The sequence below is a fragment of the Chelmon rostratus genome, chromosome 24 (assembly GCF_017976325.1).
Source record: "Chelmon rostratus isolate fCheRos1 chromosome 24, fCheRos1.pri, whole genome shotgun sequence".
Taxonomy (NCBI): domain Eukaryota; kingdom Metazoa; phylum Chordata; class Actinopteri; order Chaetodontiformes; family Chaetodontidae; genus Chelmon; species Chelmon rostratus.
Genome location: NC_055681.1, coordinates 5,566,443 through 5,583,820, shown reverse-complemented (window position 1 = coordinate 5,583,820; position 17,378 = coordinate 5,566,443). Strand labels below are relative to the sequence as shown.

The 17,378-nt window shown below is 42.1% G+C and overlaps 1 protein-coding gene across 1 annotated transcript; it reads right to left on the bottom strand.

The window, feature by feature from the left end:
- Positions 1-1,353: 1,353 nt before the first annotated feature.
- obsl1a (obscurin like cytoskeletal adaptor 1a) lies at positions 1,354-16,531 on the bottom strand. The gene is made up of 24 exons (XM_041966280.1): positions 16,415-16,531; positions 14,943-15,349; positions 14,064-14,852; positions 12,591-12,860; positions 11,985-12,245; positions 11,255-11,560; positions 10,534-10,800; positions 10,172-10,447; positions 9,637-9,751; positions 9,105-9,265; positions 8,709-8,981; positions 8,340-8,615; positions 7,926-8,201; positions 7,542-7,817; positions 7,175-7,450; positions 6,079-6,348; positions 5,716-5,982; positions 4,093-4,359; positions 3,795-3,907; positions 3,512-3,665; positions 3,082-3,243; positions 2,454-2,558; positions 2,074-2,340; positions 1,354-1,902 (listed from the first exon to the last, which is right to left on the bottom strand). The coding sequence occupies exons 2-24, from the start codon at positions 15,256-15,258 to the stop codon at positions 1,622-1,624; spliced, it is 6,024 nt and encodes a 2,007-aa protein (XP_041822214.1). The 5' UTR covers positions 15,259-15,349; positions 16,415-16,531; the 3' UTR covers positions 1,354-1,621.
- Between the last annotated feature and the right edge of the window lie 847 nt (positions 16,532-17,378).

Sequence of the window (17,378 nt, the reverse complement as noted above, 5' to 3'; positions counted from 1 at the left end):
TATTTGAATAATCTAATCTTAACACATTTTCTACTAATTTAACTGTTATTCCTGTAAATCACATAATGACTGAAATTAGTGCTACATTTGACAAACGCTGTAATTCTAATATCAGAATATTGCTATGCAGCCTTAGCTATGTTACAACGTTGGCATTTTCTGCCAGCAGGGGGCAGCATGACAAGGTGTACACGCGGCGTTGTCGTGCTGTAACGTTTATCACCGGTTATTAGCTGTTGGCTAATCTGTTAGATAACAGTTACCTTAGTAGCTACGCAGCTAGAATACATGAACCAATATTAGAATTTGTCTGGTCGTGTTGTTGGCTGTGTGATGAAGGTAAGTCCTATGTTTGCTCTCATATTAGCTGGTTTTTGTCTCTACCAACACCAGAGGGGAATATCTGTTTTTTGAAGCTGCTAAATTCTAGTCACAAGTTTGGTCGTAGCATGAGAGGATAGCTAGCTAGCTTGTGAACTTGGTGCCTCGGAGGTAGTCTAAACGGTTTAACGTTGTTTTTAATTACTAACACCAGTAATTTTAAAATAGTGAAACATGGATAATTTCTCACAAACTATTCTGTATTCCAAGAGTTGTGTCGAGTGTGTAACTTACTGCTAATGATATAGCTAACATCATTAGCCTAAGTTATCACAGGTGGTAGGACATGATGACATTAATTAAGTAGTCTACCACCTTGTTGGCTAATTGTTTTTATGGCACAAAAGAAGAGAGTGCTATAGCAGGAGTGTAACGAGCAGAATTGTTGTATGGAAGCAATGAGGTCATGTGAGTTTTGATTTTAACAAATAACTGACTATGACGGCTGCCACTGACAGTATTTTCATAATAATAGACTTTATCGAGTTTATCAATTAATCAGTGAAATGTACTTCTAAAGGCTAAAATGGTTGGAAATTGTGGAGAAGAACCCCTTTATAATCTCCCAGAACCCAAGGAGATGTTCTATATCTTATTTTATCCAATCAATGCTCCAAAACCCCAAAATATTCTGTGATATATGATATAAAGCTGAGAAAAGCAGTTTCAACCAGTGAGTGTCATTTTTACTAAGCAAGTGAATGAAATGATCAATAAATTATTCAAATAGTTCAAGAGAAATTTTCTGTTGGCTGGCTAATTGATTAATGGATCAATTGCTTCAGTTCTAACATTACCTCTGGTTTTTGTTATTAAATAAAAGTACCACAGATTATTTAGCATTGATGCATAGATAAGACAGAATTGAGTGCCACTGCATTTTCGTGGGTGACTCCTTAGTCAGAAAACATGAATGTATTTGACGCCATGTCACCACTGTTTTTTTGTCTTTTATTGTAGTGAGATCTTCATCAGAATGAGAATATGAATGAGAATGCAAAGTCAATTATAAATCTTAATCAAATATCATCCACACTGTAAAAAAAGAAAAACTTGACTGTAGTAACATGCCTCAGATTTAAAATGCTTAGTCTAATTTCACTGAATACCCTCAATTTGAAATAAACTGAGCTCAGGGAAATACAGGCCATCCAGGCATAACAAATGGATGTTGAAAAGTTTCAGGTGATCTGAGCGAGTCCTGTTTTTGCAGTCAGTCTCTTCTTTCTTTCTCTCAGAGTCACTTTCTCTCCTTTACACTGAGTGTGGCACTGCTCTTGGCCTTGCCCATGGTAAACTTTACAGCCCCACTCATGTCCACACTGGTGTTTTTCAGGATGAGTTTGTGGACCGTCCCGTGGTTTTCCAGGCGGACAGAGGGTCCTGGCTGAAGGGTCTCTCCATTCAGAGTCCAAACAGGAGGCTTGTTTATGGCGACGGACACCTCACACTGGAAAGATGCAGGCTCAGGCTCAGTTACCTCCTCGTCCTCTAGCTCTTTGACCATTACAAGGGCTTGGGCTGCAGCAGCACAGAGGGAAAGAAGACTTATAATGGTATGACGGAAAACAAGTCATTTTTTTATCTGCCTTAATTGCCAAAAACCCATCATATTCAATCACACTTGATAGTTTTTGGAGTCGGAAAGGTAAGGATATTTGACACAAGTTCTTTGCTCTGTACCCAACTTACCTTCCACCATCAGTTTGGCTTTGGATGTGTGCTCCCCAACCTCAATGCTGTAGGTGCCCTCATCCTCCATAGCCACCTGCTGGATCACTAGTTTCAAGGAGCAGCCGTCAGCCAACATCTCCACTCGATCTGAGGGAACCAGCTCCTCCCTGCCCTTGTACCAGGTGGCGCTGCAGCGAGGCGACGAAACCGTGCATTCGAGGATCACGCGGTGTTTCTCCAGGGCTGTCCGATCTCGAAGGGGTTTTACAATGGAAACAGGGAGCTCTAAAGTGAGAGGAAGATTTTTGAAGTTTTCTGTGTGCTTGTAAGTTGTTAAGCTTTTGCCATACAAAAAAAAAAAAAACACGAAAAAATGTATTTGGTAAAAATGGACTTGCCTTCTACTTCAAGATATGCTGTAGATTCAACATCCCTGGATACAAAGCGGATTTCCCCAGCATCTTCAGCTTTGACGTTACACATCAGTAGAAAGTGTTTGGTCCCTGAAGGAGAACAACAGACTTCAAGAATTGATCTATATTCAAGCTGTTATGGAAACTTGTGATGATCCATCACCATACTCAGACACTTTATGTTGTTTTTTCCTTTGTGAGTCTATGTGTATTTGTATGTCTTTGCTCTCTGCTCCTTCCCAGGGCTTACTATTCCATATTTTGGCCACCAGAGGTCATCCTTCACACTAGTGTCACTGGCAGCTTTTTATTCAATGTAATCAAAATTTTCCTAAATTTATTTTCAAGTTATTTATTATTATCTCATGATGTGATGCTGTGTGCCCATTAATTTGTTGTAAATCGTTTGCACCTGTCTATTTAAGAGGTTGCACTGTGGCAGGCACTGAGCTTGCACACTGAGGAATGAAAAACAAACTCTCCTATTGTCAGTCCCATCGACCTTTGTTAGAGCTAGGTGCTATTGAGGTGATACGTTTTTTTTTATTTATGTCTCTGTCATCTCATTAGACCCACTCAGTCTCATCAATAATCAACCCCCTCTTTCTCTGACCTTCAGTGCGGATCTTGATGGTGCTAGTGGGCCGGATCTTGTGGCCGTCTTTGTACCACTCTCCGGTAACATCCTCCAGAGACACTTCACACATGAAGACAGCATTCTGGTCCTCCTGAATGTAAAGGTCCTCCAGATCCTGCACTATCTCCAACTTATGCTCTGTAAGTGAAAAGAAAAAGAGAAAGATGATGAGCAGCTTTGAAGATTTATTGACACATTAGGCTGTTTCAAGACAGCAATTGTCAATATAGCCTATAGGTGGTATAAAACAAGCTCAACACACTGTTTCAGTCTCTGCACACACTACACAACATACAACTCAGAGGAGCCCTGAAGTCATTGTAATCAGTAAAAATCTTCATTTCATTTCTTTCATTTTTAACTTTATTGTAATATGTGTTGTAGCAGCTCATGTTCAGACACCCACCATAAACCTCCAGTGAACAGGAAGTGCTTATTTCCCCTGTGTCACATGTGTAGGTCCCAGAATCAGCCTGGGAGCACTGCATGATCTGACAGAACCGCTTCCTGCCCATGGAGTAGATCCGACAGTTCTTCCCCGGCTTGAGCTCCTTCCCGTTCTGATTGACAGAAGCAAAAAGACAAAGGCATTCCTTGTGAGTCTGAAACCTTTTGACATCATAATTTTTCCAATTCACCGAAACACAGTCAAAAGCAATGAGAGCATTTACTGCATTGATTTGTTATACCTTAAGCCATCTGACTTCAATGATTTGTCTGGAGAATTCACACTCCAAAGTGGCGGGAAATTCCTCCTCCACTCGGACATCAGTGAGAGCTCTCAGGATAGACACCGGAGTCTCTGTCAATTTCACAAATCCAATCAACTTTCCAACAAAATCAAAAACTACACTTAATCAGGGAGTCAAAATCTTTCAAATGGAGATCAGCGGCCTAGAACGGCTCGTTACACTGTGTCTTACAGAACAGGAAGTCAACATCTTTTTGTATTTGATGGCTTTTATGAAAAACAAGGCCAGCATTTACCTTTGATAGTAAGCCTGGCAGTGGTGCGCACCCCTTCAGCTGAGAATACTATCGTGCCTGTGTCCTCGAGGGTGAGGTTGGACAAGGTGAGGCTGTGGACTCGCCCATTGGTGCTCACTCGCCACTGATTATTTGGTTTCACCCTGATGCCATCTTTCTGCCAAATTCCCTCCACATCTGTGTGGGAGAGCTCCACTTCGAAAGAGGCAGTCTCTCGTTCAAAGGTTTCTTGGTCAGTGAGGCCCTTAGGGATGGAGATTTTGCGGGCTGGATGGGAAAAGATGAGGAAGAGGAGTGTAGTGAGAGGAGTGTTTTATGAATACATGCAATAATGTATTTCTTCTCAGGAATGGTATCAGGATTGAATGATACCATCCAGATATAAAAAAAGATGCATTTGAAGGATTACTAAATTGTACATTGAATCTCATTATTGCATTTTCAATTTGACCATGGTTCTTTAAGGCATTGCTCATGCTTTTGTTGTACGTTGAAAGAATACTGTGTTTCAAGGACAACAAAAGGTGGTTCAAATTTAGACCCAGCTCAATTTATCACATTACAAAAACAACACCTACAGGAGCTCCGTCACAGTGTCACTCAGTTCGCTATTGTATAACACCATGGCTGTGTTTCAAAAACCTTTTCACACATACAGGTCTAGCCCTGCTATTCTTAGTGTCTTTCTGCACTGTGACATACTGTGAAAAACACCTAAAATATGTACCGTCTTTCGTTTCCCAGAAATCATCTGTGTGAGATAAAATTCCACTTACAAAGTGGTACACTATACTGACTGCTGAGTAAGTCCTGCTTTTTTTAATGTTCTTCAAATGTTAAAAAGTATTTGAAAATATTGTTTGGATAATATGTGTTTTCATGGTGAAAATTGTTAGTTGATTAATTAGTGAGACAGAAAATGAATGAACGTTTTGATTACTGATTAATCATTGTGGTAATTTTTCAAGCAAAATATCTGTTGGTACCATTTTGTCAAATGTAAGGATATGAAGCTTTTATCTGTTTTATGTAACAACAAATTGCATACCTTTATGTTTTGAACTGCTTTTCAGACTAAACAAGAAATATGTTGTCTTCTTGGGCTCTGGGCCTCTTTTATGAGTATCTTTTACCATTTTGTGATATTTTGTAGATTAAACATCAAATCAGGAAAATATATATTAAATATAAATTAAAATATTCATTTGCAACCCAGTGTCTATGTGGGTGCAAGTTCGATCAGAGGTTTCGCCTCAGAAGCTTGCCAAATCTTCAAGTCAAAATTAAATGGCCCACTGGACTGAATGTGTAGAATTGAAGACATTTTTTCCACTTTGTAAATTCTTCATCAGTTGTGAAGAGTGGAGACTTTGAGTCTGACTTAAAATATTTGGTCAAGTTCTGAGAGTAGTTAGAGATTGCCATTTATCAAATGAAAATGTATTAAAGCCGTGAAGGAATTTACTGTATAGCATAGGTGGATAATTAAATGTCTGTGCCTGTAGAAGTTCAAGTGTATGAGATTAAGAAAAAATTCTCAAAATGAAGGGAGTCTTTGTCCTGGACGGTGTTCCACACCCCACCCCACCCCACATCATCCTCGCCCCACCTCGCTCTGCTTACGTTCTACATTGAGCTTGACCTGAGTCCGGTCATGCAGAGTCTCGCAGCGATATGTTCCCCGGTCTGACAGTGTCAGGTTTTGGATGGTCAGGCTGCGTGTACAGCCATTCTGGGCCAGCGTGTGTCGAGGACCGGGCTGGATGACCACCCCTTGCCTCATCCACTGAACCTCTCCTGTCTCAAGGCTGATCTCTGTCTCCAAAGTGGCCTCGCCGAACTCTTCTGCCATGACGGCCTCCATTTTCTTAGTAAACATGACTTGAGCCTCTAAACATGAATGAAGATAGAGGAAAAAAAGGTTACAAGGAACTGCTGTATATAATACATCGTATTCTCTCTTTTCTCTTCATTAAATGGTCTTACCCTGAACTTTGAGGCTGGCTTTGCTTATTTGTCCCTCAGCCTCTGCTGTAATCTTCGAACAGTCCAACATCTGGCACTTCTTGATCACCAGGGTGTGGCATAAGCCGTTCCGGTTTGCCTGAAAACGATCGCCCAGGGTGATGGCCTCATTGTCCATTAGCCACACCAACTGGACATCTTCAGGGGAAACCACACACTTGAAGGTGGCATCTTCTCCTTCAAGCACAGTGGTGTTGTGGAGCTCTGTAAGGAACTCCACCACTCGAGGCACTGAAGAGAAATAATGTTCATGAACCTGCTACCTCGTGTAAAAAAAAAAAAAAAAAAAAGACAGAAAACCTCAGTCCAGGCATACTTACTCTCTACTCTCAGTGTTGCCACAGTCTGGTCATCTCTGGACTCGCAAGCGTACTCCCCAGCATCTTCTCTGGTTAAACGGTGGATAGTCAAGCTTCGCTCAACTCCATCTGCCCTAATGGAGAACCTTCTGCTTGGAACCACCTCGATGCCATTCTTCAGCCACTGGACGTCAGCTTTTGGCTTGCATACCTCACAGCGAAGGGTCACCATACCGTCAGCGTGGGCAACTGTGTCTCGCAGCGGCCTCACAAACCTGATTCTCATTTCTGTGACGCAAAAAAAAAAAAAAAAAAAACAAGATTGATATGGCTTTTCAGTCCAAACTGAAATATTACAATATTATCAGATAACAAGGTGAAACCAAAATTTCAACCTTTCACCAGCAAGCTGAAGTGGATCTGGTCTGTGTTGACATCGCAGGTGTATTCACCAGCATCAGAGCGCCTCAAAGGCTCGATTGTAAGGGTGCGTTCATGACCCTCCGTGAGTGCTCGGAAACGTTCGCCTTCAACAGGTGTCCAGTCTTTCAGCCAGCGCACTAGTGCGCTTTCCTTAGACACATAGCTTGTCAAGGTCACGCTCTCTGCTTCGTAACCCGTCATGACAATGTCATCCTTCTTGTTCACAAACATAACTGGAGGGTCTTGGATGGAAAAAGAAAGAGCCAAATATGAGGTAATCTTGCTGTCATATTGATCATACCTCTGAATACAGCACTGTGGTGTAAAAAAATTACCTTGAATCTTGACAACGCTGATCATCTTGTCATCCACGGCATCACACACATATTTCCCAGAATCTGAGGGTTGGACATTTGAGATGATAATTTTCCTCAGGGTGCCGTAGCTTTCAATGTAGGTACGTGAATCACTGGTAAGCAGCCTGTCATTGCAGTACCACTGGACAGGGGCATTGACACGGGACACTTCACAGGCCAGAATCAGGTCCTCTCCTGCCAACATGTCCTGGTAGTCAATGTCATTTGAGTTGCCCACAATTGTCACTGGAGGCTCTAAGGTAAAGGGGAAGAGAGGGGTGATTTATCTGAGGGACAAATTTAAACCAAGTCCTTCAATTGATTAAATTCACTCAATCAATTGTACCTTCTACCATAACCTGGAAGCTGATATTGTCATCTCCAACATCCAGGAAGTACTCTCCTGAGTCTCCAAGTTCAGCGTTGAGAATGACCAACGAACGGAAAGTGCCTTCCTCCTCTTCGCAGTACCTTTCATCGACCTCAACACGACAGTTGTCCTTGTACCATTTGGCGACAGCATTGGCCCTGGAGAGCTCACACTCCAGCACAATGTCATCCGAAATCAGGGATTTAAGATTTGTCTTAATCTCTGCCTTTCTTAGGATCTTCACCGGAGGCTCTGAGGTGCAGAATTACATGTTGACACTCAAAAAATGACATTGTGGTGTTTAAAATCACATTCTCAAACAGAAATCATCTCCAATGCTGACCTGACATTGCCTCTTACCTGAAACTTTGACCTGGAAATCAAGTTTGGCATCAACAGCATCACAGGTGTATTTCCCAGAATCCTCTGGGGTGGGAGAGTGGATGGTCAGACGATGGAGGAGCCCATCCTCTGTGAGGGTGACATTACTGCTCTCCTCTATTTCTCTGCCATTTAGCCACCACCTGACTTCAGCGCTTGGCCGGGACACCTCGATCTCCAACACGATTGGTTTGCCAGCAAAACTCTCCAGTTTGTCAGGCATGTTTTGGGGACGAGTAAGCGTCACTGGTGGCTCTTAATCAAAATGAGGATCAATCATCAATTATAAAGGAGAAAGTCATAAATGATAGAAATGCTATTAAAACTGTAGAAATTTGTTGAGCATCCATTTACCATGAGGCTACAAACATACCCTTGTGTCCTCATTCTTACCTGTAACAGTCACAAGGAAAGCCACAGAGTCATCTTCAGTGTCACATACATACTCCCCTGTATCGTCCACAGTGGTTATGGGTATAACCAGCCGGCGTTGGGCCCCATCCACCTCCAGGATCAAGTTTGGACCCTCCTCAACTTCCAAGTTGTCTCTGTACCAGCGGACAGGGGCGTCTGCCTGGGAGATCTCACAGCTGAGCTCCATCCTCTCAGAAGCCAAATAAGTCAGTTCCAGTTCTGATTCACTGGGGGAAATGATTCTTACTGCTGGCTCTGGAGTATGCGGAGGATAGGATAATAACCTTTTTAAATACTTAAATATTTCACAGAATCAGAAATGAGCATGAAAGGAAATTTCAGTCTTACCCTTGACAGTGAGCTGGAAAAAGACAGAGTCTCCGTCTGTTTCGCACACATATTCTCCGCCATCCTCCACTGAGCTGTTGAGGACGGTCAGCCTCCTGTAAGGACCCTCAGTTATCAGTTGGACATTGTCGCTTTCCTCTACCACTTGGCCATCCTTGAACCACCGCACCTTCCCAGTGGAACGAGACAACTCGCACTGCAGGTGAATCTCCTCTGAGATATAGCTCTCCATCACAATATCCTCCTTAGGTTCCACAATCATCACTGGAGGCTCTGTGTTTGTAGTAACAGGAAGCAGAGTGAGGTCAGAGTTTTAAAAATGGCACCTTTCATGTAATTTCTTGATTTTCACAAAAACACTGCTTGGACCAACAGGAGTCAAGAAGTTCCCTGCACCTCTGACATCAACAGTGAACTTCATGCTGTTGTTTCCTGCCTGACAGATGTAGCTGCCAGCATCTGAGGTTTCTGCAGAGCGGATGATTAGCCTCCTCATGGTTCCCTCTGCCTGCAGAGTGATGTTCTCACTGGGCTGGATTTGACAGTCGTCCTTATACCTGAGACACACAAAATCAGACACAGACAACTGCAAATCACAATCTCAAATAGAAAATGAAATACAATGTAATAGAAATCTAAACTGCAGATGAAAGTGTAAATAGATTAAAAGCCTCACTTTCCAGCAATGGATTACGTGTTGTAAAAGTCAATTTTATTGCGATGTATCAGCGACTACAATGAAGATTATCTCTTATATGCAATGTGTGGAACTTGACTGCACAGTGAACCCTTCAGTGCACTGTATGAGGAGAAGGACACACAAGCAGGAAAAAATCCAAGTACCTCAAATGAAGCTTATGGTATATATGGTCCAAGCAATAAATACATTTTCCTTTTTCTAACAGGATTTCACTCCCAGTCGTCTTACCACACAACTTCAGCATCGTCTCTGGAGACATGGCAGAGCAGCACAACGGGGTCCAGCTCCATGCTGCTCTTATGAAGCTCCTCCTCCGGAACCGGACTGAACTCCACAGGAGGACCTGAAAAAGCAGAGGCAAGAAGGATGGATGTCAACAGCTGGCACACAAGGTACAAGAGGATAAGCTTGCCTTCTTGAAATTAGAAATGGTCTTACTACAATTTAGTTAAATCATAAAACCAAACATGGATTACCTTGCTGCTATAACTAGCTTTGACAAAGGTCACAGTTTCATACTGCTTATTAAGTTTGTAACGTTTTACTTTTTTTTTAAGCACATTTGAGAAGTTGGGAGTAGCAAATGTGTTGCATTTGTCTGGATAGAAGATTAATAAACACTGAAATCATTATAAAAACAATAAAACCTTTCAAAATATACTAATTTGAATCAACTGAATTATGCATTTTTATAGTAACACAATGTGAATGAGCAACTGAGTTCTTAAATACATCCAAAGGCCTGAAATTTATCAGCTTTTACCTGCAATGTCCACATTGAATTTGATGACATCTCCTAAAGTTTCACATGAATAAACTCCAGCGTGAGATGCATCAGCTGATTGAATCACAATCCTCCTCATGTTCCCATCTGATTGGATGTTTAGGCTATCGGCCACTTGGAGCTCCTTGCCATCTTTGAACCAGGATACTTTTGCGAAGGGATGGGAGACTTCACAGTAGAGTACAATGGCATCACCAATGTCCACCCTCTTATTGCTGTCTAAGTCTGACAGAGGACTGAATTTTACCACAGCAGCTGCAAAGAAATAAACACATGAAACTCAAATTAAATACATCCATCACATCCTCAGTTTGACAGAAATAACAGACTTTTACACCTACGTTTAACCTTGAGCACAGCTGAATCCCGGACTCCATTGGCTATGAAAGTGACCTCCGCTGTGTCCTCCGTAGTGTGAGTTTCATGGATAACCAATGAGTGCTTTGTTTGGGACTGTTGTATAGAATACCGTCCACCATGCTGCAGTTGAGCGCTATTCAGAAACCAGGTTCCAACCATTGTGGCAGACAATTCGATGGAGAAGTGGGCGTCTTCTCCTTCCACAACTTCACAACCTTTAAGGCAACTGCAAATCTTTGGTCCAGGAACTAAGGAAAATAGAAAAAGTAGAATTACAAATTGCTAAAAAAAAAATCTGTGTTTTTTATAACATTGCTGTCCATTTTCAAAGCAGTTTTGTCTTCCTGGTAGGCATTGGTTTCCACTGATAATTAATGAAAATAGTTTTGTTCGAACTGCATAATCGCAGCTGTGACCGACCAACTTTTCCTCGTCATCTGCGATTTTATTCAGCTGCTGAACAGCAGCTTTTAAATCATAGAAACTCATTACTCACAAGACTCAAATTGCATGTATTTAAGTACTGTCATTTCTTTCAGCGTATCTGCCAACATATAAGCCAATACTTAAGTATCTATGATACGCAAATATCTGCCCATGATTTCACTGTTTATAAGCCAGGTTCTATTTACTGTGTTTGGACAAAGTGAAGATTACAGAGAATAACACATGTACAATTCTACCTCACAGTAAGTTCCTCACCCAGATGGACAGCTTTGGGAAACTCCACATGGCCGCTTCGCCCATACTTGTTTATGCAACAGACACGAAACCGGTAATCGCCTTCGTACTGCACGCTGTCTCCAGCAACCTCAGCCGAACTGGCGGTCTCTGAGGTGAAGCACTTCTGCCACTCTTGGGAGCCCACTTCCTGTCTCTCCACAACAAAGACGGATCGGGTGGAGGTCTGGCTATTGGGGGCAGGAACCCAGGTGAGCAGGACGCTGTTGGGTCGATCCATGTCCATTTTGACTCCCACAGGGCAGATAGGAGGGCAGTGTCTTGTAGCTAAAAGAGGCAAAGGACAAAGAATATAATGAGTATGAATGATTATGACAGGAAAACCTGTGGGTTGTTTGTGGAAACCTTTCCACAAACAACCTGTGTGTGTGTGTGTGTGTGTGTGTGTGTGTGTGTGTGTGTGTGTGTGTGTTGTCCTAGAATGATGGATGAATTCAGAGCTCAAATATAAGATGAACATTTCCTCAATCGAAGAAATTAATGCCATTAATAACAATTTTCTTGTGTAATTTTAAAGATTTTACAGCAGACCTTTGTATGGAAAGTTAATCTACAAAATGTCACAAAGGGATCTTACAAGGACAATTCACAGCACACCTTCACAATTACATTTTGCAGTAGAACCAAGCTTAAATTCTCTCGCAAACCAGTTCTGGAAACAAGCATGTACGCTAGTGTTTCTAAAATGTACCTTTGACCTTGAGACGTGATGAGGTCTTGGATCTTCCTGCGACAAACGTCACTACCCCAGAGTCTTGATAGGCCACGTTGACAAAGACCAGAATGTGAGTTTTGCCAAAAGACTTCAGGATCGTCTGGTGAGTTTCATGTAGCTTAAACCCGTCTTTGAACCAGTGGATCTCCATGTCATCGCTCTCCACCTCCACGCAGAACACAGCGTTCTCACCCTCCAAGACCTCCAGCTTCCGGGGGAGTTTACGAACAATAGTACCTGTAAGTAGAAAAATGAGTGTATTTACACTCATTTTTAAGTTTTTCAGTAAACTCCATGTTCCACTTGCTTTGCATTCAGCTGAAAGATTTACAGTTTTACATCAAGCTGATACATTTCTCAAATGTAAAGCTGTGTTGTAATGCTTACAAACTATTGTAGCTAGTTTCCCCTTTTCCCTGCCCAACACTTGTATCCCAAAACGATATAGTGAGCCTTTCTGGAGCTTGAAAATGTAGCAGCTAATCTATACATGTGAAGGGTTACCCTGTTTTGTTGCCCATGATAATTGACCTTTATTTCACAAACCTAAAATACTGCATACCCACATTCAGTACAGCTTACCTTTAACTGATAGCTCCGCAATGCTCTTTGCTCCATCTGGCATCTCACAGAGATACACTCCATCGTCGTCTGTCCCAACATCATGGATGGTCAGTCTTCGTTTGGTTCCTTTCTGCTCCATCCCATATTTACTGCTGGGCATCAGCCGCTGGTCCTCCAGGTACCAGGCAGACGGGATCGACTCGTCGGGTACCTCGCATTCCAGCACGGCAACATCCCTCTCCCTCACCTCTAGGTCTTTTAATGGCCGCTTAAACCGCACAGCTGGGCCTGAAGAACGGGAAATGTAAGGTATGTTTGCAGTAATATTAACAACTTGATGTGAATACATGTTACAATTGTGAGTCAAGGCTTAATTTGACAAAAAAAACACGTATGTACCGTCTATGTTCAGAGACCAGTACAAATATTTATGGGGGGTTTTAAAACACAAAGACAAGCTGTTTTTCAGTGTTACTGTAGTAACTGTAGATTTAGGTAAGTGATTTCAATTGATTTTAGCTTTAACTGCAGCATTTTTGACTAAGACATCTCTTAGTGAAGTTGGTAGAAGTTGCAGTCATCGCCCTGTGGAAAGGAAATGACTGTAGAAGTTGAAACTGTCATTTCAGAATGGTATTCACTTTTTGAAACACTTCAAACACTAAATGAAAAACCTATTAGTAATGAAAGTGAAGAATGTATTGGATCCAATTCAATAACATCAGTGTTTTTTTCTGAAAATAACCTGTATTTTATTTTAAACCACAATGTCAGGTAATCACATTTTAAGTAGAAACTCTTTCAGTTCGCTTGAATCTCTTGGGCCACCACTGAATACATTTTAAGCAGTGGTCAGTTGCTGTAATGCCACTCTAATTTATCTGAGTATAAGGGACTGGCATGTTGACCCCAAGACTGAACTGCCTCTTATGATAGAGGCAGCTGGCACAGTGCAGGACTATACATATGAAAAGGTTTGTGACCCTGAAAATTATCTGCCCATTATGATGGGATTAGGACAAAATAATTATCCACTTTAGAAGTTGATGGCATGCATTTCAACAATGCACACAAAGCAATTAGCCTTCACAAGTGCAGCTTATGACCTCATGTGGTTGGATGCATCAGTGACATAATGAGTAATCCATTTGGACCCACTTACCAAGACAAGAATGAAGCTGGCACATAATCTCTTGCAGTGTGTTGTCTATTTGCTCTTACCACTGTTGTTTGGCATGATGATGATTTGGCTTTTGTTCAGCATCGTCATTTGTAATTTGAATTTTTTAAGATTGGAAATATACGTAACTTCAGGAGTTTTATAATAATTGTGTGGTGCTTATAATATTTCCATTGGTTTTACATCCAACTAGCAAACCATCAGCATTTTGAACAATGATGAACAAACAATTTCAAATAGATAAATGTGATTACGCAGCTAAAATTGCAAGAAAAGCAGATTTTCTGAAAGCACAGTGCGGTATCTCCTACCTTTGACAGACAGGTGAACAGCGCTGAGGGTGTTTCCAAGAGCATTTGATGCTGCACACACATACAGTCCTGTATCCTGCACTTTACAGTACAGAACCTTCAGTGTGTAGTAACCCTCTCTGTCCTCAAATATCAGATGGCGCCTCCCTGGCTCTAGGGGAACCCCATCTTTTTTCCAGATGATCTCTGGCTTGGGCTTCCCTGTCACAAAGCAGCGAAACTTGGCGTGTTTCCCCTCTGCCACTGCAAACTTCTTGGCTTTTGAAGCGTTGACAGCAACGTCCTCTGTAACCCTCGACAAACTGAGCCTCCTGCCCCTGTGCTTCGGTGACCACTGGCTGTTAGTCTGACCATTTGAGGACATTTTACTCTCCTCTCGCTCTGGTACAGGCTCAACAAGAAGGACTGCACCTGCCAAGGCCTCACCATGGCTGTTGGTGGCCCTGCAGGTGTAGACACCTTTGTCTGGCATGCGCGTCCTGTAGATCTTGAGCTGGAACCAGCCGCCATCTTGATTGCTCACACTGAAGTGTGCACTCTCGAAGATGTCGTTAAGCTTCTTCCCGTCTTTCTCCCATGTCACCTCGGGTAGAGGAGTGCCCCAGATTTTGCAGGAAAATGCAGCATCTTCTCCCCGATCCACGCGTAGAGAGAGTGGCTTGATGAGGAATCGAGGTTCATCATCAGACGTTAAATCAACCTGTTCTTGTTTTTCACTATTCCTGCCATTCCACTTGAGCTCTCCATTTGGCCCCTCTCCATTTTCTTTCCTGCATTCGCCATTTTGCACTGTGTAGTAGCCATTCAAGTGTCCTCCGAATTCTCCACGTTCCCTCATTGGTTGCTTCACACCATTGACCACAAATTGCCTTTGCCCACCTTCCTGTGGCTGGGCCTCTCCTTCCACTTTGAGGGAGGCTGCTGCATAGGTTTCACCTATGCTATTTTTGGCCTTGCAAATATACTGGCCAGCATCCTGCGGGGTCACTCCAGTAATGGTCAGCAGGTAAGCTTTTCCCTCCTCAGAGAGCTTGTAGTGTCCTTCAGACAAGATCTGGACATTTTTACGCTCCCAGATGACATCAGGACGAGGGTCCCCATCGATTTGGCACCTCAGTGTGGCATCTGTACCACACTGTGCCACCACAGGGCGTGGGTAGCCCAAAACACGGGGAGCCCCTCCAAAAATATCCATTATGATATCACCCTCTCTCAGGTTTGAATGAAAAAAATGTCTTCTGTTGTAGGATCACCTAGATTAGAGCCTTTTATCTTTGGTGAAGGAGCTGCAAGATAAACAAAATGTATATTTCAGCAGGCAGTCAACTTCAATGCGAACAAAGACCCAAAATAAAAAACTGCAGAATTCGGCCAGACCTCTTGATTGTGTACAAACCTAAAGTGACAGTCTAAACAGTAAACTCCTACATAATATAGGTTAGAGTTTTCTTGCTGTGACTGTTGTGACACATTGTAAATTTTGCTTACTGACTCAACCCCAGTGATTACATGTCACGTGACATACTTTCGAGAAAAAAAACTCAAATGTGCTTTAAAAAGGGATATTTTATAGCTCAGAATCAGATTCAATGCCAAGGAGAGCCAAGTGTATTCAAATGTTTCAGATTTTCAGAATACCAAGTCTTGTTCCCAAGGCTTGACTGAGTTTGATTACAGTGTTTATCACATGCTTGGTGGTTTAGTAAAGTGGGTTTTGGCAAATATAAACCAGCCTTGGTCCTCACAGCTGGTGCTGTAGCTCATTGAAGAGTGTATTTATAAAGTAGTCTCTCCAAAAAAAGACACTGCAGACCATGTGTCACATAGCACACAAACTGTGCAGTCACACACCTGCAGTCATTAAGACAAAACTGAGCCAATGGTGTATAGATGTATGTATGTAGGTATGCAGCATTTTTGTCATCTGCATGCTTTCTGATGGATTTTCTTGTCTCTGAATTGTTGCATTGTTGTCATGCAGTCATTATTTAAAGATAAATTACTTATTTTTCGGTAAAATACTTTTGCAGTCAAACAAATTATAGTTAGATCTTGAAGCAGCACATTAGTTTCTCTCACACTGACACAGTCTTTCTTTTGGCATTAAGAATTGCAACCGTCTGTATGACGCACCACACTCTCCCATCTGATGAATATCCTCGAAACAGCGTGGACCATGTAGTCATGTGCTCATGTCTTTGCTAGAAAATAGCTCTTCGGGTAACATGTCAGATATTTCTAAAGCAGGCCTGAATGTCAGAGACATATACAAGATGAAATTAACAGAAAATTTACCAGAAAACTGACGCTTTTCTAATTTTATCCATCCAACAGTCAAAAGGTAAACTTACCGCTCCAGTGAGTCACTCTTCAAAGCATTCCGTCACTGTTACGTAATTATTTCCTCAAAATGTTTGAGATGGCATCAGTTAAATCATATGAACTCAGGCCTTTATCGAAAAGATTCTTTGACTCGTAGAAATGGCAGGTATTTGTTCTGTTGCTCTGTAGAACAGTCAGCTCTGTGAGACTCTTCAGCTCGTTTCTTGTCTCTGTAGTTTGGTTTGTTGTTTGAGGACTCACATTTGACACACTTCCTGGTCAGTCAAAGCAACTGAGAAAAATTAAATCTTCCATTCACACTTGCCAGTCCGTAGTCAAAGGTATCATCTCTCTGTTGTGTCCCCAAGGTTTGGCGTTAGGTTGCAGGTGCCAGAGTGAAAAGTGACGACTGTCTTTTAGCCGAGGGCTTGGTTTATACGTCAGCTCTGATACTGTCATTGTCCAACAACTAAAGAGTGAGAGAGAGTTAGAATGGGGGGTTGGCGGCATTAAATGCTTTCACAGCTGCTGCCACTGCAAGCCACCCCCTAAAAATAGCAGCAGCTTCGATGACAGTGGGCCAGATAAAGTTAGGCTGTCCATTCACAGACGGTGGCTCACTAAAGATAGAGGGGAGGCAGAGCTCTGCGATGGATCACTCAGATTAACAGATATCCCGAGTTAAACCTCAGAAGAGAAAGGACACCCCACCTGCTGGAGCTCCTCGAATCATGATTCATGCTGACCCATGACTCAATTTCACCCAAATAAGGTCAAATTAGAGTCACATCAGAATTAGAATAGGTGATTGACGTGGATTTATTTGGTTAAAATAAGAAAAGAAAAACAAAAAACATTTGTGAACACTGCATTACAAAAACAATGGAACATACTTATTGTACCACAAGAGAGGTCCCAACTGCTGTTTGAACATTTACACTGGAAATCCCAATCTATTACCTTGGAAAAAATCTTTTTGGGAGGGGATGCAGT

Coding starts and splice junctions, on each gene's coding strand:
- obsl1a (XM_041966280.1), bottom strand. CDS start 15,258: ATGGATATTTTTGGAGGGGCTCCCCGTGTTTTGGGCTACCCACGCCCT. Junction 3,666..3,794: donor TTGAAGTCAGATGGCTTAAG/GTATAACAAATC, acceptor TCTGTCAATCAG/AACGGGAAGGAGCTCAAGCC. Junction 3,244..3,511: donor CTGTTCACTGGAGGTTTATG/GTGGGTGTCTGA, acceptor TTTCACTTACAG/AGCATAAGTTGGAGATAGTG.